The sequence below is a fragment of the Halictus rubicundus genome, chromosome 3 (genome assembly GCF_050948215.1).
Source record: "Halictus rubicundus isolate RS-2024b chromosome 3, iyHalRubi1_principal, whole genome shotgun sequence".
Lineage (NCBI taxonomy): Eukaryota > Metazoa > Arthropoda > Insecta > Hymenoptera > Halictidae > Halictus > Halictus rubicundus.
Genome location: NC_135151.1, coordinates 22011949 through 22038027, shown reverse-complemented (window position 1 = coordinate 22038027; position 26079 = coordinate 22011949). Strand labels below are relative to the sequence as shown.

The 26079-nt window shown below is 38.7% G+C and overlaps 1 protein-coding gene across 2 annotated transcripts in view; it reads right to left on the bottom strand.

Moving 5' to 3' along the window:
- Nucleotides 1-26079, bottom strand: part of Scgdelta (sarcoglycan delta) — a 429272-nt gene that overhangs the window by 125953 nt on the left and 277240 nt on the right. For both annotated transcript variants that reach the window (XM_076785990.1, XM_076785992.1), the window contains one exon: nucleotides 22146-22204. In XM_076785990.1, coding sequence (XP_076642105.1) covers nucleotides 22146-22204 — 59 coding nt within the window. The remainder of the gene's footprint in view (nucleotides 1-22145; nucleotides 22205-26079) is intronic.

Genomic DNA, 26079 nt, shown 5'->3' with positions numbered 1-26079 from the left:
TTTTTGAAATACATAATGTATTATATATTTTGATTTATAGCTTCAGGTATCGGTTCCCTACAAGTTAGAATTTAGTGTGACTTCTATTTTTTGGTTTAGACTCCCCTAATCGACTTGTCTGACTACAAACTGTCCTAATCCACTTGTCTAATCAGGAACCGCTCTGTCTATACATTTGTTTCGACTGACAAACATAAAGACCCTATTCCCCTTGCTTGGCATAAAGATCGCGGTTTTACTGTCTGACTATATACAGTGAAATCTCGATATAAGTCACTTACGCGGTTCTGGCGAGTGACATTTAGACGAAATCTGTGGTTCTCGCCGAACTTTGAATTTGAAATATGCACGCTGGAAATGTAAAAGTCACTATCCGAGGTGGTGTGGGTAATCCCAGTGACCTTTAAACGCGAGGCTCGCAGTGACTTATATCGGGAATTCACTGTACTTGGATAATCTACTTGACCGATTACAGGTCACCACCGTCTACCGAGTCATAGCAAAAAATCGGTTATCTCTAATATAGTCTTTCCATTTATTAACGAAGTATAGAATTACAGTGAATTAATTATAAAATCGTTGACTGCAAACAGCTCTTATTTGATCACAGTTATCTGCATTTGCAATAAGTCTCAACTAAATCTTTCAGATCAGAACACATTTATATTTGCAACCGAACGAATTTGTGTCACAACCCGATACTAATCAATCAATATTGTTCAACTGTCTTTCAATCGATTCAATCAATTGTCTTTTGGACATAAATAATTCGAATCGTAGCGTTTTTAGGTCAACGATGTAGATGTAGATTAATAATCTAAAACGTAAAATATAATTTTACAAACAGAAAAATTGCAGAAAAAATTCTTTACCATTATACAATAAATACATCGCCCTTGTCATATTTTCTAAATTTTAAATAGAAAAATATTGAGTGAACGTATACTTATTTTGCACAGAAATTCCTAATTTTTGTAACTGAAATTAGTTAACCATATCAACAATAATTATGTTATATAAAAAAAATGATGTGTGTTACTAATTACAGTGTGAAGAATCATTTGACAACAAATCAAATTCTAAACGTTGCATGAACATTATTTCGGTAACTGTATGCAGAAATTTTCGCTCATCCCGTGTAAATATGGTAAAAATATTGCAAGCCGAGTTTCGATGTCCAACATATAGAATATATCGAGTCAATTAAATTTGTAGGCTTTTAACGAGAGCGAAATTTGCTATTTAATTAGTTGTGCACATTGTAGAAAATTGAACGTTACCATGGAATGTTAACTAAAATTTTTCCAGGGGCCGAGCTGTTCTGAACTGCAACAATATCATGGACAGGCGCATGCAACATGAAATTAATTGAGATACAGTGGCGGTGGCATAAATCTACTTGAACTTCGCCGTAACCACGATATGTACGCTACTTCAACAGCATGCTTCGACGCCGAAACGAATGGTTGTGAAATTTAACGGGATACCGCCGTTGCATTAAACAGTGGCCCTTCGTTAACCGCACTGAACAATTCTCTGCGGTCTATTAACGTATTCGGCGGCGCAGAATAGTACGAATTCCCGCCAAAATCTGAAATCCTACGCCTCGAAATTAAAATTATTTACAGACCCTGCTTCCACGGTTTCCGTTGCACAAAATCGATTAGCAACTTACATTGAAAACGTTTCTTCTAAATTATTATTTCGTTCGAAAATAAAACAATCGCCGAACAAATGTTCAAATCCACTTCGATAATTTTCGAGTATTGGCGTAATGTGTAAAATTTGTATGTGCTGTATAACTCCAGTTATTTTCACCAGTAACGTTGAAGTAGATTTTTCGGAACGAATACATGTACGAGAACGTAATTAGAGCAAATTTCCATACGAGAATCTATTTAAACGTTTTAATCCCGCGCATCCATTTCCCGTATAAATTTTAATGAATTTTTAACAACTAATCAACCGTACCCAAGGATATATCAATTTTTAGTTGTACATTATTAAGTGTCCAAATTCTGGTGAACTGAAACCAAATATATATTGCAAGATCGAGTTTTTTTCAAACTCCATTACATATTCCAATTTCAAATTCCCGGCCACCTTGTGATGACCGGGGAACATTTTATTAACGAGTTCTTTTCTCTTTATTCTTTTTTTTTTTTTTGCAACGAGAAGTTCATCAGAATAAATATTCGTTAGAAAATTTTCGTATAAAAATGGAAATGACCGTCCACCCTCCGCGCTGGAATAATAATTCTTTTCCATAAATCCGACATAGGGTACAAACGATGGTATTAAATGTCCGGCTAGTGTCTATTTTTACGATTAATGTGTAAAAAAAAAAAGTGGAAAACGTTAATTTGCATAAATGTCAGAATTCATACATTTACAATAACCCTCCGCAATGGGGACAACACGAGAAATTAACCAAATTACATTCGATTCCACTTCAATTTCCGTTTCGCGAGCCTCTGTCGCGTGGAAATATATTCGAGTTCGGCTGGGGCGCTTTTGTATAAATTATTTAAATAAGAATGGAAAAGGCGATTTCCAACCGGGCACCGGTAATCGCACGGCGTGATGTGAGCGATCCATATTTGAACTCTTAATTCGAGAGTGTGTTTAACGGTCTCGCTCGGCCGGAGTCGCGCGTACGGAATCACATTGAAAGCGAGCGATTATGGCGGAGCGGCCGCGACACGGCGAGCCGGGAATTAAATAATAAACCGTGACGCGACACGCAACCGGCCGTCGAATTGATAAAGGACGATCGACGGCGTTAATCGGCGGGAATATCGAAAAACATCTGTCGCGGCAATGCTATCGGAAACTGGCCGCACAAATCGCTTCGAAAAACAGGCTTTCGCTCGTCGCCCATCGAGTAATAACACAATCTTGTCATTGTCTGGTCCTCGTGTCGTCAATGATAACGATTACAGTGAACTCCCGATATAAGTCACTGCGAGCCTCGCGTTTAAAGGTCACCGGGACTACCCACACCACCTCGGACAGTGACTTTTACATTTCAAGCGTGCACTGTGTATTTCGAATGCAACGTTCGGCGAGAACCACAGATTTCCTCTAAATGTCACTCGCCAGACGCAAGTGACTTATATCGAGAATTTACTGTAACGCCCTTGTGTTGTTCTCACAAGAAGATGCGTGTTTTGGACTACGACGACTAGTAGATTATGTGCATTCTGAAAATTTCTCCATGTTTAAAGTGAGAAATTAAATTTTTTTTTAAGTGTTTCCATGTGTAACTTAATTATTTACTTTGTTCGGAAAGCACTCTATCGCTATTTCACTTGCACGCTGGAAATGTAAAAGTCACTATCCGTGGTAGTGACCTTTAAACGCGAGGCTCGCAGTGACTTATATCGGGAATTCACTGTACAATGCCAACACCGTTGGCATATACCGCATAACAGAAAATCGCACAAAACAAATCGCGAAAAAAAATCGCATAGAAAAGGACCGCACAAAAGCAGGTTTGACTCTGTCTATATATGCGAAAAAAAATGCTGGCTTACAGGGTTGCATGCGCCCTTCGGTTGTTGTCCAGAGAATGTTTAAAACGTTCTAGTTTCGCCGACGTGTGTTTATGCGGCAATCGAGCGGGAATAGGGCGACCAGCATCGATTAACCATCTCGCGTAATCGCGGGACATAGTGTCGGCGCGATGGTCGGTGATTTTCGTCGGTCGAAAATGCGCTGTGGTGCGAATCGATTAACATCGCCGGCGAAAGTAATTGACATCGATGAATCCGGCCTCTAGCCGACCGATGCTGAATACGAAGGAATCTAATTATCCCCCGGCTCTCGACCGAGTGCCATTGAAAAGATCTGCTGCGATCTACGTGGTGGGGGTGGGGGTGGAGGGGCTCTCTCGAGTGTTCCACAGGAAAAGAAAGTTGTTTTCAAGGGAAATCGCCGGTCAGAATTCTCCCTTTATTTTTTTCGCTGGCTGCGCAGCCGGCCCGGGCCCCGGTCCCGGGAAAACGGTGTAGCTTTCAATTGTCGATGAATTGGCAAACGATTCGATAATTACTCGGAAACTTTCGCGACAAGTTTTCTGGAGCCAAACACGAGACAGAGCAGGGGGTGAGAGAGGGTGCGCAGAGGGTAGAGAATGGAGCAGCGCGAGCGAGGAGGAGCCGGGCAGAACCGAATGGAGATCCGGCTCCACGTTCGGGCGAGTTCGTCGGCTTATTTTCCAAATGCAAATGTCCGGAATAATCCATATTTTACGTCAAGATGACACCGCGTTGCCGACCAAGCCGACGATAGCTTTTTCTTTCGTTCTATCTATCGTTCTTTACGCTCCTGCCTCTCCCACCCTCACCCCCCACCCTCTCCAGCAGCAGGAGGAAAGTTTATGCGACAAGTTTGTCGCGGAGTTTCGTCGCCTTTGTCGGCGGGAAAAGGACAAGAGATTCCCGACGTCACGCTTGACCCCATCCATCGATGCGTTTCACGGAAATTTTGTTCGTTGCACGCTTCGACAACGGGTCGATGATTAGGGACCGACGCGTCGCAGAATCTCTTTTAACTATGGAGAATTTATCATAAAGAGAACAGTTTTTGGAGTTTTTTAATTTGTAGAATCGAGACCTGGGATTATTTATACCCTTATAAAGCTATATGTTCGGTTTTGAAGGTCTCCTTTATATTTTTATTTATTTCTAGGGTAAACTTTAGCTTAGGGAACCAGAAATTTTCAACTATTTAAAATGTCATTCTGTAGATTGTAGCAGGAAAATTCCGAAAATCCAAGTTTCAATCCTAGGAGATCGCTAGCGCAAAAGTTATGCGTGCGTAAACATGTGCGATTTTCAGCGCTTTTGACAGAGAAATGAAACGGAAAAAAGAAATGGTATATCGACATTGTTAAACTCCTTAAATCTTTTTACTGTTTTGTATTGCACCTACTCCGCAGTGCATATGTTTTGCCATATCAATCGGTTTTGTCATAAATGCATAAAATCCGCTAATGACGGATAACTTTTGAACTAGTGATCTCCTAGGATTGAAACCTGGATTTTCAGAATGTTTTCGCCAAAATCTAGAGGATTGCATAAAAAGAAGTTAAAAATTTCTGGTTTCCCGAGGTGAAGTTGAGCCTTATTTTCCATATCATTGGAAGTATCACGAACCGAAAATATGCGTTCATGTATCTAACGAATGTGCAATTCAACTGCAATTTTACAGATAATAAAATTTGTCTTGAACTGACTGAACCGGTTTAAAGAAACAAATTAATTTACCGTCTGACAAAGAAAGAATTGTGGAACGTAATGTAATGTACCTTGCGATTATTCGTAGAAATATTTCCGTACCTTTACTGCAACAGCTTACAAAAATCTCGGGCATAGAATGGCCGCGGTTAATGTCAACCGGTAACAGTCAGAGTTTATTGGCCCATTCGGATTGGCTGCCAACTGCAGGTATTAAAGCTTCCGCAGTGATCTGAAAATAGCACGGCAACATGCTAAACTTACGATGATTCACAAGCCAAGAAAGACCGGCGAAGAACGGTGTTACGTTCAAGAAATGTTTCTATTATTACGTTTCCCTGTATAATTGCGTGCAGCGTATTATCCCTAAATGACATACTCGAGATGCAAAAACTTTCGTCTGGGAAAAATTGTACGGCACCGAGCCGTGTTTGTTAGAAACTGGTTCTTGTTTGGATAAGTAGAATATGCTCGCTGAAACTTTCCACCGACAGGCTTTGCTTTCCAGTACCACCACTTCGCCGTGGCGCATGTGTGTTTTCGGTTTTGCGTTTCACGCGAGGAGAGCGAAGTACTTGGGTCAAAGCCCCAGTTTATCGTCGAAAGAGAGTTCCAAGAGTGCGTGATGAATCGCGGGGAACTTCGCCGAGTTATGCATTCTTGTGAAACGCAAAAGTTTAAAACTCGGTTTTACGGCGCCTTAGTTAGCGCAGTCGTGTTCGCAAAATACAATTTTAAATGAAATCGTCTCCTCCACGGTGCGATACACCCTCGCGGTTCTAAACGATTTGTTAACAAACTTTCGCGCTTTCTTTAATACGGCTCTCGTAAATTACAGATTTACGAGATCTATCGACGCTCGAGACGGTGCGACGATTAAACGAAAATAAATTCGCTTCCTGAATGGTTTTCAATGGTTTTATAGTAGCCATTTTTATTATATTGCCAACTTATTCTACTACACTGTTTCGTTTCCATTTCTCGAGATTATTTCTCTTTTTGAAATGACGTTGTTTAAAATATTATTTTTCGTCAAATTACCTGGTGATTTTATTGTGTAATCAGCTCCATGCCTGTGATCACTTTTGAAATAGAATTATTATAATTTATTCTATTATTAGGAAAGTCTATTATTAGGGAAACCTGTAAGCAATGTCGTTTTTAAACATTGATCAAACATTGCCACCTTATTCGTGGCTTACATACTAAATATTTTAAAAAAGTGAATGAATTTTTTGCAAAAATGAATTGCATGAGAGTAAAATAAAAATGGTTACATTTATGATGTTCATTGTGACCCGTAACGCAAAAATATCAGCAAAATTTGTCAAAATAAAGACGTAGATAAATGAATATACTTAAATAAATTAACAAAATTCACTATACTGAGACTCTACGTGGAGCTTCCGCTATTTATAGCTTGTTCAGCGATCGAGTATGTTATGTCTGCAAGGATTTTTTTAATCGGGTTTATATGACTGATCCAATGGCATAAAAATGGTTGGATTCCACGTCAATTTTTGGCCTACTTCTAATGCTAATATTACCAAATATCCGCATAATCTCGTCAGCCCATGACCAGCGGGCGCTAGATTGAACCTTCCTCTTTCGAACAAGCCCTTTCCCAGCGAAAAATATTCTCACATAAGGACGAAAAGTTGAGGTGCGTGAAACCATTTTTCGCCGATTTTTATCGGTAACGTGATCACTCTACCTTATCTACGGAGTCTTGGCTCTCAAGAGTACCGATGTAGTACTTTCATCCTGTTCAAATTAGCATTAAAGGAAGAAAGGCATCTTTGACACTAGGTTTACGGGACCCGTCGAAATGACAGATTCTAATATTTTTAATTCACGATTATTGAGATTGTGAAAATCCATCTAGGTGGAATTACTCAACAAATTTATTTCTTTAGGTATATATTCTTTAAAAAATGGCTAAAAACTTGTATAGACGCATTCTTCTTATTTTTATAAAGTAGTGTAATATAAGGACGAACAGTTGAGGCGCGTGAAACCATTTTTCGCCGATTTTTGTCGGTAACGTGGTCACTCTACCTTATCTACGGAGTCTTGGCTCTCGAGAGTACCGATGTAGTACTTTCATCCTGCTCCAATTAGTATTAAAGGAAGAAAGGCATCTTGAACACTAGGTTACGGGACCCGTCAAAATGACAGGTTCTCATATTTTTAATTTACGATGATTGAGATTGTGAAAATCCATCTAGGTGGAATTACTCAACAAATTTAATTCTTTAGGTATATATTCTTTAAAAAACGGCTAAAAACTTGTATAGACGCATTCTTCTTATTTTTATAAAGTAGTGTAATAGAAGGACGAACAGTTGAGGCGGGTGAAACCATTTTTCGCCGATTTTTATCGGTAACGTGATCACTCTACCTTATCTACACAGTCTTGGCTCTCAAGAGTACCGATGTAGTACTTTCATCCTGTTCAAATTAGCATTAAAGGAAGAAAGGCATCTTTGACACTAGGTTTACGGGACCCGTCGAAATGACAGATTCTAATATTTTTAATTCACGATTATTGAGATTGTGAAAATCCATCTAGGTGGAATTACTCAACAAATTTAATTCTTTAGGTATATATTCTTTAAAAAACGGCTAAAAACTTGTATAGACGCATTCTTCTTATTTTTATAAAGTAGTGTAATAGAAGGACGAACAGTTGAGGCGCGTGAAACCATTTTTCGCCGATTTTTGTCGGTAACGTGGTCACTCTACCTTATCTACAGAGTCTTGGCTCTCAAGAGTACCGATGTAGTACTTTCATCCTGCTCCAATTAGCATTAAAGGAAGAAAGGCATCTTTGACACTAGGTTTACGGGACCCGTCGAAATGACAGATTCTAATATTTTTAATTCACGATTATTGAGATTGTGAAAATCCATCTAGGCGGAACTACTCAACAAATTTATTTCTTTAGGTATATATTCTTTACAAAATGGCTAAAAACTTGAATACACACATTCTTCTTATTTTTATAAAGTTGTGTAATACAAGGACGAACAGTTGAGGCGGATGAAACCATTTTTCGCCGATTTCTGTCGGTAACGTGGTCGCTCTACCTTATCGCGAATCTAGGGAGTCTTGAAGAAAATCGTGCGGCATGTGAGTTGAAGGAAAACAATTGGTGCCGGGCGATAGTGTTAAGTTGCGACGTGGTGTCTCATCGGTGTTGAGCGGTTAGGTCAAGGATAAGGGGATAGCTATCGCACAATGGAAGTGAACAAGCTCAATGGAGCGGGAGTGGCGCGCCGGCTGCTGTCGTGGTACGGGCGAGGAACACGGGGTGAGACGCGGCCTAAATTTACGTTTTGTTTATCCAGGTATCTGTAGTTGGAGCGGCGGGTGCAGCATAATGCGTCTGTGCTCGCGAGAGAACGTCTCCGAGTTTAACTTGGAAACAAGCCACGGCACTCGTATCGAGGAGTAAATCCGGGCCGGCGTGTTCTCCGCGCTTATTGTTCGGCAACGTGCACGTATACGAACACGTGCCCTCCCCGCCAACAGTACCGAGGCGAGCCCTTATTCCCCCGCGAAATTATGGAGTGCCGTTTGGCGGGCTAATTGCTATTTTAATAATAGACCGGCGGAGGATAAGCTCGTAGGGAAAGGGTAAAGAGAAAGGAAAACCTACTCGACCGAAACGAGGACCGTTTGAATGGCGGCGAAAGTCGCCGGATTTGTGCTGGCAACGCGCCATCGGACGGTCAAATGCATTTCGAAGCAATATGGCTGCTACATGTACGGAAGCACGTTGTTTGTTTGATAGTTTTCCTCGTGCACGGTCCACGCTCCTGAACGAAATTGAAATCGAAACGTCGCCGAGCACCCGGAGTAATGACCTATTAGCATACTAGCGGTTACGTCGCTCCGCACGTTCCGTAATAGCTTGAGCCGATTATTCCTGGACACGACGATTTTTATGGAAAATTGAAAATACTAACGATTTGAGTTTCTTTTCAGAAGTAATAACTACTATTCTTCTAACGATAATTGTTACAAAGAAATTATTTTTGTATTTTCTGTCCACAAGAAATCTTTTGTTTTCTGCACAATAAGTGACACGATAAAGTAAGTACGACTAAATGTTGTTATTTTAAGGTTCATTCGAAGTAATTACTATCTGAACTTTGAATCGAATGAACGTGTCCGTTGTGCTTAAGCTCTTCTCGCAGCGAGAACATTTTCTACAAAAATCTTCAAAGCACGGAAGTAAAATAAACAGACAGATTTTTCCATTTACAGTAATACAAATATTGTAATAACTCTGAGTAATGGAAATATTCCAATATACCTGAGTAATGGAGGAGAATCTAAAATAACTTGTATCTATCTACGGCTGTAACATGGAAACGTTAAAAGCTTGCGCAAAGGTACAAAAAATAAATCCCGATCGATTTGATTAATAATCGATCCTTACTCACGGGACTTTATTCAGCAAATTTTCAGTTTAAATATGTAAAGTATTTTAATGCACACCCTTGGTTTACGTTCGACGACACTTTTAGCTGACCTTTCATTTCGTTATTGATTCATCACACTTATATGCAAAAGTACCGGCACAAAAATATCTGAGCAATCTGGTTCATTTAAAATCAATAAGTCGAAATTAAAAACCGCGAACACGGCACCAGTCGACCGAGTGCGAAATAAGTTAACGAAAACTTTGAAAATTCTTGTGCATTTGAATAAATAATTCTAGGCTAAACAAACAGTGTTTACACTGACCTAAGACAATGCAAAAATTAGTGGTTGCAATTTGAAACAGTAGGAAGACTACTAAAACTACTAAACAGACAGATAAACTTCTATATGGCTCCTGCGTCCAAAAATTAAGGCAAACAATTTTGCATGAAAAAAATTGCAATTTTGCAATTTGATTAGATTTGATTAGATCACGTTTTAACTAACGATTTCCGCACACGACAACAAGTGCGAGCACTAAATAATAGTTTGAAATGCATTTATATTATCCGATTCGCCAAGCAGAATTGTCGTTTTTACCCATAATCCGATATTACCGAGGACTGATGCAGTAATCAGAGCCGCTCCGCGGAATCGATGAAGTACCTATAATTGAAATAACATCGCGGTATTTTCTTTCAATCCAGCAGGATAAGGAGCAGCGGCGGGCTCGATCTGTATCCAGGGATCAAGAAAATTGTTTCTCATGGGGCCAGAAAATCGCAACGGAAAAATTCGTTAATCTGGTCGCGGGAACCCCCGGCAGTACAAAATAATATTATTCCGCTGAACGAAGTCGGAAGACAAGAATGGATATTCAGGCTATTATAAACAGCTGGCTCGAATTACACGATCAACATTCATAGAATCGATCAACTCGAAACGTAATAACTGCTTGATCCGTTCCGGCGCGCTTGGCGTTTCAGTTTGGTAATCCGCTGAATAACGCTCGCGAGTTTTCTCCGCGATATTCCGCAACGATGTTAACAATGATTTTCTATCAATTATCAAGCACCGACACAATTAACGGAACGGTAGAGAAACCGCTGCTCTGGAAGGTGAACGGTGCCCGCGGATCACGCCAATTCGCTCCGTTTTTCCAGCGTTCCTCCAATCCCATGATTCCTCGATGCTGTCTGCTTATTATTTTTTCTATCAGTTTGTTAACCGACGTGTCAATCTGGCCACTCTGTCTACAGCGCATTTGTGTAAACTTAACGAAAATGAGGAAAAGCAAAATCGACTTTTTGGGAATGGAAAGTACCCTCTTAAATAGGCGGCCAACTGTTTTCGTGACTGTTCCCTTCGCGGACGCGAATGTATTATTGCGACGTTAATTATTAGGGGTATCCATAAGTAATCAATTATTTTCAAAGAATTTGTTTTGCCTTTAGTTCTGTACCGATCGTTGAACAGGAAACACGTATTCTATTACAGCCTCTGTTCAAAATATTCTAAAAAGTATAATTTTTCTTTCCAACCCTGTAATACAATGGCGGCGTCCGTACCTTCCGAGGATCATATTCGTCATTGTGAACATAAACATTGTGAATGTTCGTTTCCTCAACTATTATTATTATTATATATCGTTTATTTTAAAGTGGTCGCATTAACAGCTAGGTCATTAGCGACCACATCGATTACAATTGAATATAACAGAGAAGGTTACAGTTAATATTTACATTGTGGTGGGTTACAGCAAAAAACAAATTTATAACATTTTATATATATATATATATATATATATATATATCAATCGATTTAAAAAACAGAAGGACGTTTACAATATTGTTCTCGTTTAAATTTGTTGTCCGTTTGTGTCGCAAGATCTGTTAGTTCATTACATGAAACTGTGAGATACGTTATAACAATGAACCGGTACGTTAATAGTAAATTTGATTTTTTGTTAGTTAAGTTCTGTAGCAATGTTTACGTTCGTTTGTTTACCTCTAAATGCGAGGCGTTGCTATTACGTACCGTCGAAATATCTCAAATATTCTGGCAATCGATTCACGGTGATATTTTCCTTCAAGGTCATCTGAAAGTCATCGTATAGCAGGTCGTTGAATTCGTTTCAGCATCGCCTACAATATTATCAATTTAAAAATACCCAGTTCCATTAAAAGATATGACAGCGACCTTGATTTTTTGTTGAAAATCGATTTTGCTTTAATTTTAAAAATTGCAATTTCTTGTCGGTTAAATACCGATTAACTTTGGTACGAAACACTTTCCTGTTCGACCACCCGAAGGGGCTGAAAAATCTGTACAATAAGTTAACCCTTCGCACTCGAATGGCGACTGTAAGGCGCCACTAAAAATTCCTGTATCATTATTCAAAATATTTCTTACATTATTAAATTTGTTTGTATTTAATAAATTACTAAACATTTCACTACTGTACGAGTAAATTACACCATTTTCGTATGTATAGCATGAAAAAATATATATAGAAGGGAAATATTCTAGGTCGGAAAAAATGTTTCATTTTGGAGTTAAAATTGCTTCGAGTGCAAAGGGTTAAGAAATAAACACTTGGACTTACTACAAAGTTTGTTTTCGATTTCAAAATAATTGGTCACTTATGGTCACCCCTAATAATTACCGGAACGGGGGGAGAACCCGCTGGAAGGTGAACAGCGCCGGGGATCATGCCGATTCGGTCCGTTTTTTTTTTCCTCCCAGCGATCCTCGAGCCCACGATTTCGCGACAGGAACAGTTTGCTTATTATTTTTTCTGCCGATTTGCGGACGAACGAAAATGAAAAATCATCGAAGCGTAACTGGAACCGAATACGTACGAGCGTCCCTGGTGGAACGTATGGCCGGAACCAATTAAAAGTTCGCGGCTGCCGGAGCCCAATTACCGATACGGGGCCGCTGCGAGAGAAACCGTCGCGTCGGCCGATCCGGGAAACGCCGCGCCGTTTCGAACTCGTCTTCCCGGACGAATTAGCCCGCGGAACGACAACCTCCTCCCGAAACCTATGCCTAATCGCACGTTCATAATTAATCGCTTGTCAGATACGTATAGACCGCGCGGGAGAGCTTGAACCGCGCCGCCGTATTCCGGCTCGTTTTCACAGCGTGTACACGAAGATGGAGTGGCTGCCAGTCATTTACCATCGTTCAGTCATTCGCCGACGAACCACGGGAATTCGGAAAGAAAATCCGCTTACACGCGTCGCCCGCTAAACGATTTCTGTTGCGGGCCGGCTGACGAAATTTCGATGTATGCCACTCTCTCTCTTTGTCTTTGAGCTCAGTTGGCTGGGTCCGCGCAAATGAATATCGGGACACGGGATGTGCTGACATAGAAAAAATACCTCTTGCCGCACAGAGTTACATATATTTGCCACGTAAGCCCTCATCAGCAGAATCAATATTCGCGGGTTCCACTTTATGCGCGGTTCACCGCGGTCAGAGAAAATCTTGTTTTTTTTTCCAAACGTTTCTGAACGTTTCCTGATGCCTCTGTTAGTATTACCAGGAATTACTGTTTTTACTGTAACGTTAGACGAACGTTCCTTCTGTCTAAATATAACAAATATTAGTCACATAATGCTACCGTCGATATACAATTTACCAAAAGTCCAGTATCTTCTTTCTGAATATAACAAATATTAGTCACAAATGCTACCGTCGATATACAATTTACCAAAAGTCCAGTACCTTCTTTCTAAATATAACAAATATTAGTCACATAATGCTACCGTCGATATACAATTTACCAAAAGTCCAGTATCTTCTTTCTGAATATAACAAATATTAGTCACAAATGCTACCGTCGATATAAAATTTACCAAAAGTCCAGTACCTTCTGTCTAAATATAACAAATATTAGTCACATAATGCTACCGTCGATATACAATTTACCAAAAGTCCAGTACCTTCTTTCTGAATATAATAAATATTAATCACATAATGCTACCGTCGATATACAATTTACCAAAAGTCCAGTACCTTCTTTCTAAACATAACAAATATTAATCAAATATGTTACCGTCAATATACAACTTACTAAAAGTACAGTTAATATGTAAATGAAAACTGAAGATTAAAGGTTAGCTTTCTAGCTTAGAATGAGATATACAGTGTCCATACAATGTGAACACAGTTTGAACCTGAACCGGAAAAGAGTGAAAACTAAGCGAGTCGTCAGCTGTTAGAGTGTGCGTATATTTTTGGACACCCTGTACAATAAAGCAATGAAATTATACTCCAAAGGAAACTGGAAATCAAATTCATTTAATCTTCCCGTGCTATTGGATGTGCGAGTATTGGTACATGTGTGTAGGTATATACATATGCTCGTAATAACCACCTCTATTATTTACCAATTTCATTATCCTCAAAAGGTCAGGAACCAATCCCACGCGGATATGGAGGTCCTACTGTTGGCAATTAATTAATTCTTTTTAAGCGCTGTCAAAGGAGCGCACACAACGTACTTTTTGAAGTATACAACGCCACGAGTAGACGGTATCATACTAGCATAAACATTTTAGTTCCGTGCCAAGCCGGAACAGATATTTTATGGCACGCAAAGATCTTCGGTATACCCTTAGCTAGCCACTTTTTTTAATTTAGCTAGCAATTAACTTAATCTTCATTAATCTTCTGAATGAGAACACTATTTAAGTATGTCAACATGTACAATTTTATTCCGATATAAGACGACGCTTCTTATTTCGAAAAAAGAAAATCGCTATCCCCTCTTCTTCCTCTTCATCCGAAATAAGGCGAAAGCAGGTCCCGAGGAATCGCCTTATATCGGAAGAAAACTGTAGTGAAATATCGGTGTGGGTCAGAAATGACTCCGGCATAGGCCTAGAAGTTCCTAACGGTAACATTTCTTTCTACAGACATAGGAACAGATATTTGAACAAAATTTGTTTAAAAATAGAAGATAACTGTTTATTTCGATTCGGGTTCCATTTCAACACCTTCGTTGTCAAGATTTTCTGTGTGAACTGCAGTAAAGTATTAAAATGCTCGATGCAAGTCCACTTCCTTGATTATTAATTTACGATTACGTTTCCATTTGTTATATTAGTCTTATTTCGTCTATGTCCGTAATAAAAGTCATTCGATACAAATTGTAAGCATGCATCACATGTGAAGCATAGTTCGTGGTGACGCAAAACACCATGCATCACGTATGATTCACGAGACAGTGAACCTGTTAAAATAAAACATTGTAAATGGGTCATATCCACCTACCTAGACTTTTTACCGCTAATTGACACACAGTTTGTCACAAAATTGAGCGTGACACAGATTTTATAATAAGAGATGTAGAAAAATATTGAAGAAATTATTAAATACAATTTTTTGATTTTCCGTGTTCTTGAAATCTGCTCACATGAAGTGTATATATCTATTTTTCATTTTTTCAAGAGTCGTCTTTTGGCTGGAGAAGTGCAAAGATTCTACTATACAGGGTGGCCAGAGGTAATTCTACATGAACAAATAAATTGAAAAAGGGGAATAACATTTTTTCCATTTAGCCAGCTGTTTTTCTTCGCACTGGTTATTCCACAATTAATACTTTACAATTATCTAATCGACGAGAATCGGTGCCACGATGTTCATTTAATTTCAAGAAAATGGTACATTAAAATTATATCATACTCAAAGTACGTGCAATAAAATGGAGTTAGGTAACAGATACAACGACCTAAAAATTTACGAGTGTAATTCACAAAAATATTTGTATCACGTATGCAATTTACGTACGCATTTCCTACATCGCGTATGAAATTCATAAAAAATACTTATCCTTTCGAAAAATGGAATTTGCACCGTAATAAGCGTTGGAATTCGGAATAACTTTCTGGAAAATGAAAAGCCGAAAACGCGGAATAAAATCTCCGCGACGCAAGGTCCTATTTAAAGAGAAAATACACTTTGCACAATGCCGTGCGCGCGCGCGCGCGCATTCGGCCCCGGTAATAAGTAGAATCGGCCTGTAATGATCAGACGCGTTAACCAAAACTCTATTACAACACGGTGGTGTCGTGTCGCGCGTACCGGATGACACTCATTTGCAGCGCGCCGTGGTATAACGAGCCGCTGATAATCATATATAAATTCGAAATTCTCTCTCCGAGTAAACTGTTTAAAAGTTTTACATAATTTGGTAGCGTGGCGTAATTAGTATACGGGGCCGGCAATAAATCCTCGTAAGGCGCCCGATTGTAATTCAGACTTCGGTAGTCGTTACGGTAAGTTTCCGGAGTTTCCGGATCAGTCTGTGAATTAATCACTGTTACCGAAACACCGCGGCGGTGCTGTTACGATAAAGATTCGAGATCGAGAAGGGGCGAGGGTCGAACGAAGGGCATCAAGCGCCGGGTAAAACATCGCGGTGCGCAACACGCTCGGCGCCGTTGTCTCGCTGCGCCGTCTATTACGTCGTCGTCCGCGTGATAAATGGTCAGGTGAAAAAATTGTAACGGAACCGCGCGATTCTTTCTCCGCTCCCGGTTTTTCTCCCGTGACGCTTCTTCCTAAGCGACGTATAATTTTTCCTGCTGCTCGCAAATAAATATCGCGTCTGTCACCATTATCCTCGCACAGATACGTCTTCCTTCGAATCTCTAATGTTTAATGCTACCCTCCCCCTTTACCCCCCCCCCCCCCCCCCCGAGCTCGACAAAATAATAAGACAATTTACGTACATTCCGAGCCAGGAAATGCACGTTACATTCTTGGCACATTGTTGACCGGATGCAATGGATCCTTGGTTTGCACCGGAATCGTAACAATTGAGATCTGAGAATAATTTTAATTTGAATTCTAGAGGAAAATTCATATAAAAATTAATTTTAAAAGTATTATTATGAAGAAAATAAATTATAGAGAAATTTTTAGAAGAAAATAATTTTAATTTTAATTCTAGAGGAAAATTTATATAAAAATTAATTTTAAAAGAATTATTATGAAGAAAATAAATTATAGAGAAATTTTTAGAAGAAAATAATTTCAATTTGAATTCTAGAGGAAAATTTATATAAAAATTAATTTTAAAAGAATTATTATGAAGAAAATAAATTATGGAGAAATTCTTATAGAAAATAATTTTAATTTCCTCTCCCTGAGGTAGATGTACTCTTCATCCGAAATAGGGCGAAAGACGGTCCCGAGACGTTGCCTTATATCGAAGGAAAACTGTAGTGAAATATCGACATGGGTCAGAAATGACTCCGGCGTAGGTCTAGAACTCTCTGGAGGCCTTCCCGGCACCAACACAGGTGCGCCAACATTGAAAATATTTATATATATTATCATAAATATTTTATTATTTTTCTATATCATACCCATTTTTTAAATTCGTGACAGTACACTTAAACTTTAAGGTCATAAGACTGCGGATGTTTATGCAATAATTTTCAATTTTTGTGGGAAAGTGGGAACAAATAAAATCTAATTTTCAGCGGTAGTAGCCTTCGTTGATGTGAAATCAATAAAAATCGTACTAAATTCTGTGGACTTTTACATTGTAGCATTTTTTGAACATCTTCAGGAGCCATAAATGCACAAATATCCGCAGTCTAGTTATAAGTTATATTTTACAAAAAAATTAAAATCGCGTTCTTCAGAGACTCACAATGAATTTTACACCAACATCCTTGCTGTGCCAATACTGTTGTTTGTCCCTGCCATCTTAACTGCCATGTCAGTCACATATGACTGACAGTGATTTTTGACTAGGTTTAGACATTCATTTTTATTATGACATATCCGGATAAACCGAATTTTAAAACTTCCATTGCATTTAAACTTCCTAGTTCTCGCTTTCATTAATTAAATTACTCCGATTTTCTAAGAATCTCTGGAAATGATATGTGGCAGTGAACGTGTTGAACTTTTTCGAAATGGACCAATTTGATTTCGTTCCTGAAATTATGATTTCCGTGTCGGGCCGTGCGGAAGCGACATTTGACCGGCGGTTCACTTAATACCGAAGATATGATTTCACAATGGAAATTCCGTGGGGGGGGGGGGGGTGCCGCGTTATCTATACGAAGGCAACCGTTCGCCATTTTACGGCTTCGAAATGATTTTCTAGTCGCCAGAAGCTTCGAAGCGGCGGTTAACACGCGACGACACGTGACCGGCCCGGCCCGGCCCGCCGGTACCCGCGTCCAGAAATTATTATCGGCCTGGTGAAACTCGACGCCGGGAATTCTATACGCGTACCTATGTATATCTCGGGGCACGTTTCACTTTTAGCGAGCCCCGGTTCGAAATCCGTGACGTCCGGGTCTCGTAACTTCCGGCGTCTCGTGCCACACCTAATCAGACCCCCGTACCGTCCCCGTGCGCGCCGCCGCAGACTCGAAGCCGCTCGTTCCGATTAATTGGAACACATTGCACCTGGGAATCGCAGGTGTAATGAAAGATAATCGTTCTCGTCTGCTCGCCCTTTCGCCGCAGTTACATCGCCGCCGACACGAAAGCCTCGATTCTCTATTAAAAGTATTGCAATCGGCCGCGGAACTAACCGCCCCTGGAACAGGGTCGCGCGGAAACCGCATTAAAGGGACCGCGGCCGATTGGGATTGAAACGGTTGAGAAAAGAAAAAATAAGTGTCACAATCCGTTATGTCGAAGCTCCGATTGAAACTGTTGTAAAGAACTTTTCTTTACGTTGTGGAGAACCTAAATATCGGTGTTGCGCAGGCTGTGTCTAATAGATTTATTATACCATTACAAGGAAAGTATGATTTGTTGAGATTTAGAGATTTTAAAAATTATCGAGTTTCTCTAGAGAATTTTTTTTTGATAGATTGATATTTTTAGCAGATAACGTCGGGCCTCCGATTGAAACTGTTGTAAAGAACTTTTCTTTACGTTGTGGAGAACCTAAATATCGGTGTTGCGCAGGCTGTGTCTAATAGATTTATTATACCATTACAAGGAAAGTATGATTTGTTGAGATTTAGAGATTTAAAAAATTATCGAGTTTCTCTAGAGAATTTTTTTTTGATAGATTGATATTTTTAGCAGATAACGTCGGGCCTCCGATTGAAACTGTTGTAAAGAACTTTTCTTTACGTTGTGGAGAACCTAAATATCGGTGTTGCGCAGGCTGTGTCTAATAGATTTATTATACCATTAAAATAAAAGTATGATTTGTTGATATTTAGAGATTTAAAAAATTATCGAGTTTCTCTAGAGAATTATTTTTGATAGATTGATATTTTTAGCAGATAACGTCGGGCCTCCGATTGAAACTGTTGTAAAGAACTTTTCCTTCCGTTGTGGAGAACCTAAACGTCGGCGTAGCGCGGGGTGTGTCTATTAGATTTATTATACCACCAAAATAAAATGATGATTTGTTCAGATTTAGAGATTTTGAAAATTATCGAGTTTCTCTCGAGAGTCCCTTGGTTTTGTTAGATTGGTATTTTTAGCAGATAAAATAATACTGATAAAGTAAAATACATTGCAATTTTAATTGCTAACTACACTTTTCGAAATAAATAGGTTCATTGACACCCTGACGAATTGTAACGTTAAGATAGGTGCACACAAAAAGCCAATGTTCGAACGTATATTTTGATATATTCTGGTAGATTATGGAAGATTCTGGTATATTCTAGTGTATTCTGCCATATTTTAGTATATTAGAGTACATTCAGGTATATTCAGCTATATTCTAGTCTATTTTGGTATATTCTGGTAGATTATGTTATATTCTTGTATATTCTAGTGTAATCTGGTATATTCAAGTATATTCTACTATATTTTGGTATATTCTGGTAGAGTATGGTATATTCAGCTATATTCTAATCTATTTTGGTATATTCTGGTAGATTGTGGTACATTCTGGTATATTCTAGTGTATTCTGCTATATTCTAGTATATTAAAGTTTATTCTGGTACATTCACATGTAGCATAGTATATTTTGGTATATTCTGGTAGAGTCTGGTATATTCTCACATTTTCTGGTATATTCTAATATATTCTGCAATATTTTAGTATTTTCTAGTATATTCTGGTATATTCAGCTATATTACAGTACATTTTGGTATATTTTGAAAGATTATGGTATATTCTTGTATATTCTAGTGTAATCTGGTATATTCAAGTATATTCTAATATATCTTGGTATATTCTGGTAGATTATGGAAGATTCTGGTATATTCTAGTGTATTCTGCCATATTTTAGTATATTAGAGTACATTCAGGTATATTCAGCTATATTCTAGTCTATTTTGGTATATTCTGGTAGATTATGTTATATTCTTGTATATTCTAGTGTAATCTGGTATATTCAAGTATATTCTAATATATTTTGGTATATTCTGGTAGAGTATGGTATATTCAGCTATATTCTAATCTATTTTGGTATATTCTGGTAGATTGTGGTACATTCTGGTATATTCTAGTGTATTCTGCTATATTCTAGTATATTAAAGTTTATTCTGGTACATTCACATGTAGCATAGTATATTTTGGTATATTCTGGTAGAGTCTGGTATATTCTCACATTTTCTGGTATATTCTAATATATTCTGCAATATTTTAGTATTTTCTAGTATATTCTGGTATATTCAGCTATATTACAGTACATTTTGGTATATTTTGAAAGATTATGGTATATTCTTGTATATTCTAGTGTAATCTGGTATATTCAAGTATATTCTAATATATCTTGGTATATTCTGGTAGAGTATGGTATATTCTGTCATTTTCTGGTACATCCTAATGAATTCTGCAATATTCGAATATATTCTAGTACATTCTGGTCTATTCAGCTATATTCTAGTCTATTTTGTTATATTCTGGTAGATTATGGTACATTCCGGTATATTCTCGTGTATCCTGCTATATTCTAGTATATTCAAGTTTACTCTTGTACATTCACCTGTATTATAGTATAGTTTGGTATATTCTGGCATATTCAGCTATATGTTTCGGTATGTTCTGGAAGAATATGGTACATTATAGTACATTCTATTATATTTTAGTGTATTCTGCTATATTCTTGTACATTGTGGTACATTCTGACATATAAAAGTATATTTCAGTACATTTTGGTACATTCCGACATATCCTGGTATATTAAGTATTTTCAACAATCTTTTATTTTCTAATTAAATGAACGTCAATTCAATCGATCCCAAGAAGTTCAAACCTGGTGCGATCAATAAATTCCACCTTCACCTTCGTAAAACTCCACTCAAGATTTTGTCCAACTTATTTATATCCAGACCGATTGTGCGAGGAAGTCCAATGCACCATGTCTGGCCCGATCGAATATTTAATGTTTGCCTTGCGAATCAACGTAACCATTAGGAGATCGATAACTCCAACGTCGACGATACTTCGTTCCCCGTCCAAGCTAACTCGATTAGCAGTTCGAGCTTCGATTTGAGACGGTGTCAAGGCCAACGATATTGCGAAACGGCGGAGACGGGGGCCGTGTTTCGAAAAATGGCCCGGGGAATGGGTATCACGGTTACGAGACGCGAATGTACTCGGCCATCAGCGGGAGTCGATATCGAACGTACAGCGGATGAGATTTCCTTGGCCCGGCGAAATCCTTCGGCAGTTCGCGGGAAACGCGAAAGCAATGATATTTTTTCCCGCCGATTCATTCTTACGGGACAGCACTCAGGGCTCGGGTTCCATTTTGAATAACACCGCCGTGTCTTCGGCGCTCTGGACCGTTTCCATTTGTTCCTCGGTATTGGAACGACGAAACAAAATACTCGAGCTGGCCGTCGGGCGGAAAGTAAAGTCGAGTTTAAAAATTGAAAATGAACAGAACGGGCCGGCGAAAGCAAACGAAAAACGCGGGATGACGGATACGTGTTTCTACGTGGGTCGTAGCCGTCGATGCGAGTTTAATTATTTCGACTCTAAATCCGTTGAACTTTCCCGCCCCCCGGTAAATTGGAAACAAAATATTCTTCCCGGTTGAAATGGCCGCGAGCGATCGAACAAAATCCGCGCCCGCGTCTCCGGGCCACTAAATCTTCCGTCTCGCTAATAGCGCCGGGAGCTGGGACCGACTTTCGTTTTCGCAAAATTCATTGGCTTTTAACGTGACGCACCGTTGTTGCAAATCGCGCGCCACGTTCTTTCCAACAACGGCGGGAGAGAAACGATAGAACCGGATTGCTACGCGGACAAAGCTGATTTCACGGATCGATGGTAATTCGGGCACATATTGTTCGCCGTGTAATTGCCCCCGAACCGCGGGATTCACGAGCCAACACAATTCCTACGGAGCATTTGTCGCGAATTCGTTGTCTGATCCGCCGCAGACCGAGCGATCGCTAACCTTGAATCACCTATTCGAGGATCGGAGAAACCCTAGGTGATATCTAACGCTTTGAACCAGGATCCCGTTAAACGTAATTAAAGTTCGGCTAGTGCAAAAAGCTGGGACTCACCTCAGTCTAGTGTTCCCCGAATGCGGCGACTCCTCAGGCGATTTGTAACTGTTGCCAGTCTGAAACACAAAAGAACCGCGTTTCAGAAACGTTTCCCGAGCTCCTGCTCGCTTCCAACCGGCGGAAAAACTTGCGCAGTTTCGCGCCCGCCATTTTCCTCTGTAATTGGGCCGAGTGTCGATCAACAGTTGACGGACATTTATACGGTCGCAGTGCTCGAAATGTGCGAAAGAATTACTGGGCGCTGACGCTATTACCAGCCTGGGTTCGTTTTGAAAATAATAAATATTAGAAAGAAAAGTCTCTTTAATATACATGTATTTGCACAATTTGTTTCAGGACCTTCAATTTTTTGAATGGAACGCTGTGTATATTGTCTTATATCGCATGAAAGTGTGTGTCAAGACGAATTCGTTCGTATACGACACAATAACCATCAAGGTCACACGAGGTCAGAAATGGAAGGGACATTTCTTGAAAATTAAAGAGACATATACATGTATTTGCAGCATTTTTGTTTCAGGACCTTTAATTTTTGTAATGGAACGCTGTATATATTGTCTTATATCGCATGAAAGTGTGTGTCAAGACGAATTCGTTCGTATACGACACAATAACCGTCAAGGTCACACGAGGTCAGAAATGGAAGGGACATTTCTTGAAAATTAAAGAGACATATACATGTATTTGCAGCATTTTTGTTCCAGGACCTTTAATTTTTTAAATGAAACGCTGTATATATTGTCTTATATCGCATGAAAGTGTGTGTCAAGACGAATTCGTTCGTATACGACACAATAACCATCAAGGTCACACGAGGTCAGAAATGGAAGGGACATTTCTTGAAAATTAAAGAGACATATACATGTATTTGCAGCATTTTTGTTTCAGGACCTTTAATTTTTGTAATGGAACGCTGTATATATTGTCTTATATCGCATGAAAGTGTGTGTCAAGACGAATTCGTTCGTATACGACACAATAACCTTCAAGGTCACACAAGGTCAGAAATGGAAGGAATATTTTTAATATTTCATACTTGTAATATTCCATAATGATTTTGTTTACGATGCATCGCCTAGAAATGTAAACGACTTGACAAACGAAATAACGAAAGCATGTGAATTAATATTGTCGGACAATATTAGAACAATCTACCGAGAATGTTATTAACAGAGCCGAAATATGCATCCGTGCACAAGGTAGTCATACTGAACATTTACTGAAGCCTTGTCAATAAAGTATACTTGTAAACACATTATTAGGAAATATTCAAAATGTTTCCTCCTCTTTTGACCTTGCAAGACCTTGAAGGTCATATTGCGTCGTATAGGAATGAATTTGTCTCTACTTGTAGCGTGAACACCCTGTACAGGACACATAATGTCGCTTGAATTTTATTATGTTTATTTAAGCTATTATTCTACTCAATATAAATAGCTAATAATTTAAATATACTGCTAATAGAGTCGAATTTTAATAAAACAGTGATACTTCCGACCACATGCAATTTTCTCGAACATTTCTACATGCTAGTGTGAATTATTCCTTTCAACGTCGCAAACAATTGGTTTCAAATCATATTTAAAAATCCATTATTCTTTAAAGGATTTTCGGACACGTCTTTGACCGAATGAAACGGCTGAAATTATTCTCAATTTAAAACCACACACACACACACACGCTGAAGTTTCAACAGGTTAGACACACAAACATATATTCTCGTTATTTTTTCTTGAAACTAGTTGTACTATCCGAAATCTGATTAGACATAAACAATAACAATAAGTTAACCGTCATTAGTAACGACAGTTAGTCATTACTTTAAAATGTATATTAATTACAAAAACTTAAGGTTGTACAAAATTAAATGAATAAAAATTGGCTTTACAATTTCAATGCTATAGCATTCATGTCATTTTGCATCACTATGAAAATGAATGCTATGGCATTCACGTCCGCGAACGTGTTCAATTTGTCTTGAGGTAATTTTCGATGGAATATCTGAATCGATGTGAAGAGAATTTAGGACACTCGTGTAGAATATATAAAAATAAACGATATATATAAAAAAATTATTTATCTAATACATGACCTAGTAAAAAACTTGTTGGGCTCAATTCTAAAAAAGTCTTTACAGAAAATCCCGGACTGTACTTCTCGGACCCCGTGTGTGTTACGATAAAAATGGCCGAGAAGCTGAACGAATTCGTTCTTGTTATAAGTAATGCAAAATAGCCGGTTTTGGTACACGGTAGATCTTGTTAATGGAAAGATATCTGATTGTTGTAGACGGTGCCATCCTCGAATTGCTTCTGTCTCCCGCGTAACCGAATCAATTATCGGTCAGAGTAGCAGTGTCCTGCGATGGTCTATCGTGGAATGCAATAATCTTGGAAATGTAATGCTTAATTCCATCAAAACGATGTCCGAGGGTCGCAGCCGTCACGGAACAAGCGTCTCCAGAAGCAATATACTTGTTCCTCGCCGAGGAGCCCGGCCACCGGAAATCGCGCAATAAATCGTTTTCCGGAGTCGTTGACGGCATCGGCTGGCAATAACGCTGCTGAAGAAAACCGACGATATAAATTTCCCCCGTACATTCGCGAGCAATATTCCGGCGAATATCGAATTTGTAGTTAACCGTGTAACCGGCCTGGACGACGAAAAGCAACAAATAAAATCTGCGAATGCACTGCGCACCGGGGAATAACGAGAATTTATGCCGATCAGGCTGGCGAGAGAAATAGAGACAGAGAAATAGTTATTGAAAAATAGAAACTACAGAATAGACCGCGGATTTTATACATTTAAAAATGGGTAAGCAGAATTTAAAACTGTGGACATGTTAAAAAGATTTAACGTATTTAAAGATTTAAAGATTTAAAGATTTAACATATTTAAAAGATTTAACGGCACCAGCGTATTGGTTTTAGCTTGATAAAATAGTTAAAGGAAGAAAGATCGTTCCTGTGTCTTGTAATCAATGCAAATATTTTTTATTTTGCATGAAGACCCGCAGTCTAGTAATTGATTAGTATCAACGAATTTTACCCATCTAACCACGTGACAATTGTGTGGGCGCTTTTCCGAAGACGAAAACTAACAGTAAGACAAATCAAGGTAAATAAACGAAGAAGTTTTTAGTAACGTCGACAAATTTTTATTCAACCCTCGCGCATTGTTATGTTCGTTGCGTAGAGAGGTAGAACGAGTAAAGATAGAACGCATTATTCCTGCGTTAGCTTAATCCGATTAATTTTATAACAAAGCAATGCTAATTGGACGATAAGTTAATACGCTCTCAACTGTAAAATTGAAACGGGCATGAAACTTAATTCACGCAATTAGTTAGGTGCTTTATTGTCGCCCGGAAATAGAACCTATTTTTAACAACGCATCTCGCATTTGTGTATATTTGATCAACCAAAAACTGAGGTGGTGTAATTACTTTGAATTCGATAATTACATTTTCCGTGTAATGCGTACGAAATGAAACTCTTATCTCTCTCGTAAATTTCTTTTCGTCTCTCGTGAATGTGAATAGTGAGTGTTTATAACTGACATAAACTACGAGTAAAATTCGCACGTAATTTCATACAGACCATGATAAAGTGAAATGGTCGTCTAAACAAAAATTTTTTCGAATTTTCTTGATTGCAATGTATAGCCAATCGAAAACTGATCAAATTTGTTGAAAATATTTGTTTGTCAGATTATCGCAAATACTTGAAAAATCGTGAAAAGTGTCATGTGGGACACCCTGTATATACTTTGGTAATTGTTATCGCCAAAGGTGCTAACTATTAGAACCGCTGGCGTTAGTTGACAATTGCACATTAATCACCACTGTGGGTAACATTATTTACATAAGTTAGAAACAACAAATTTACTTATTGGTTGGGAAAAAATCAAATGCTTTAAATTTTTCGTA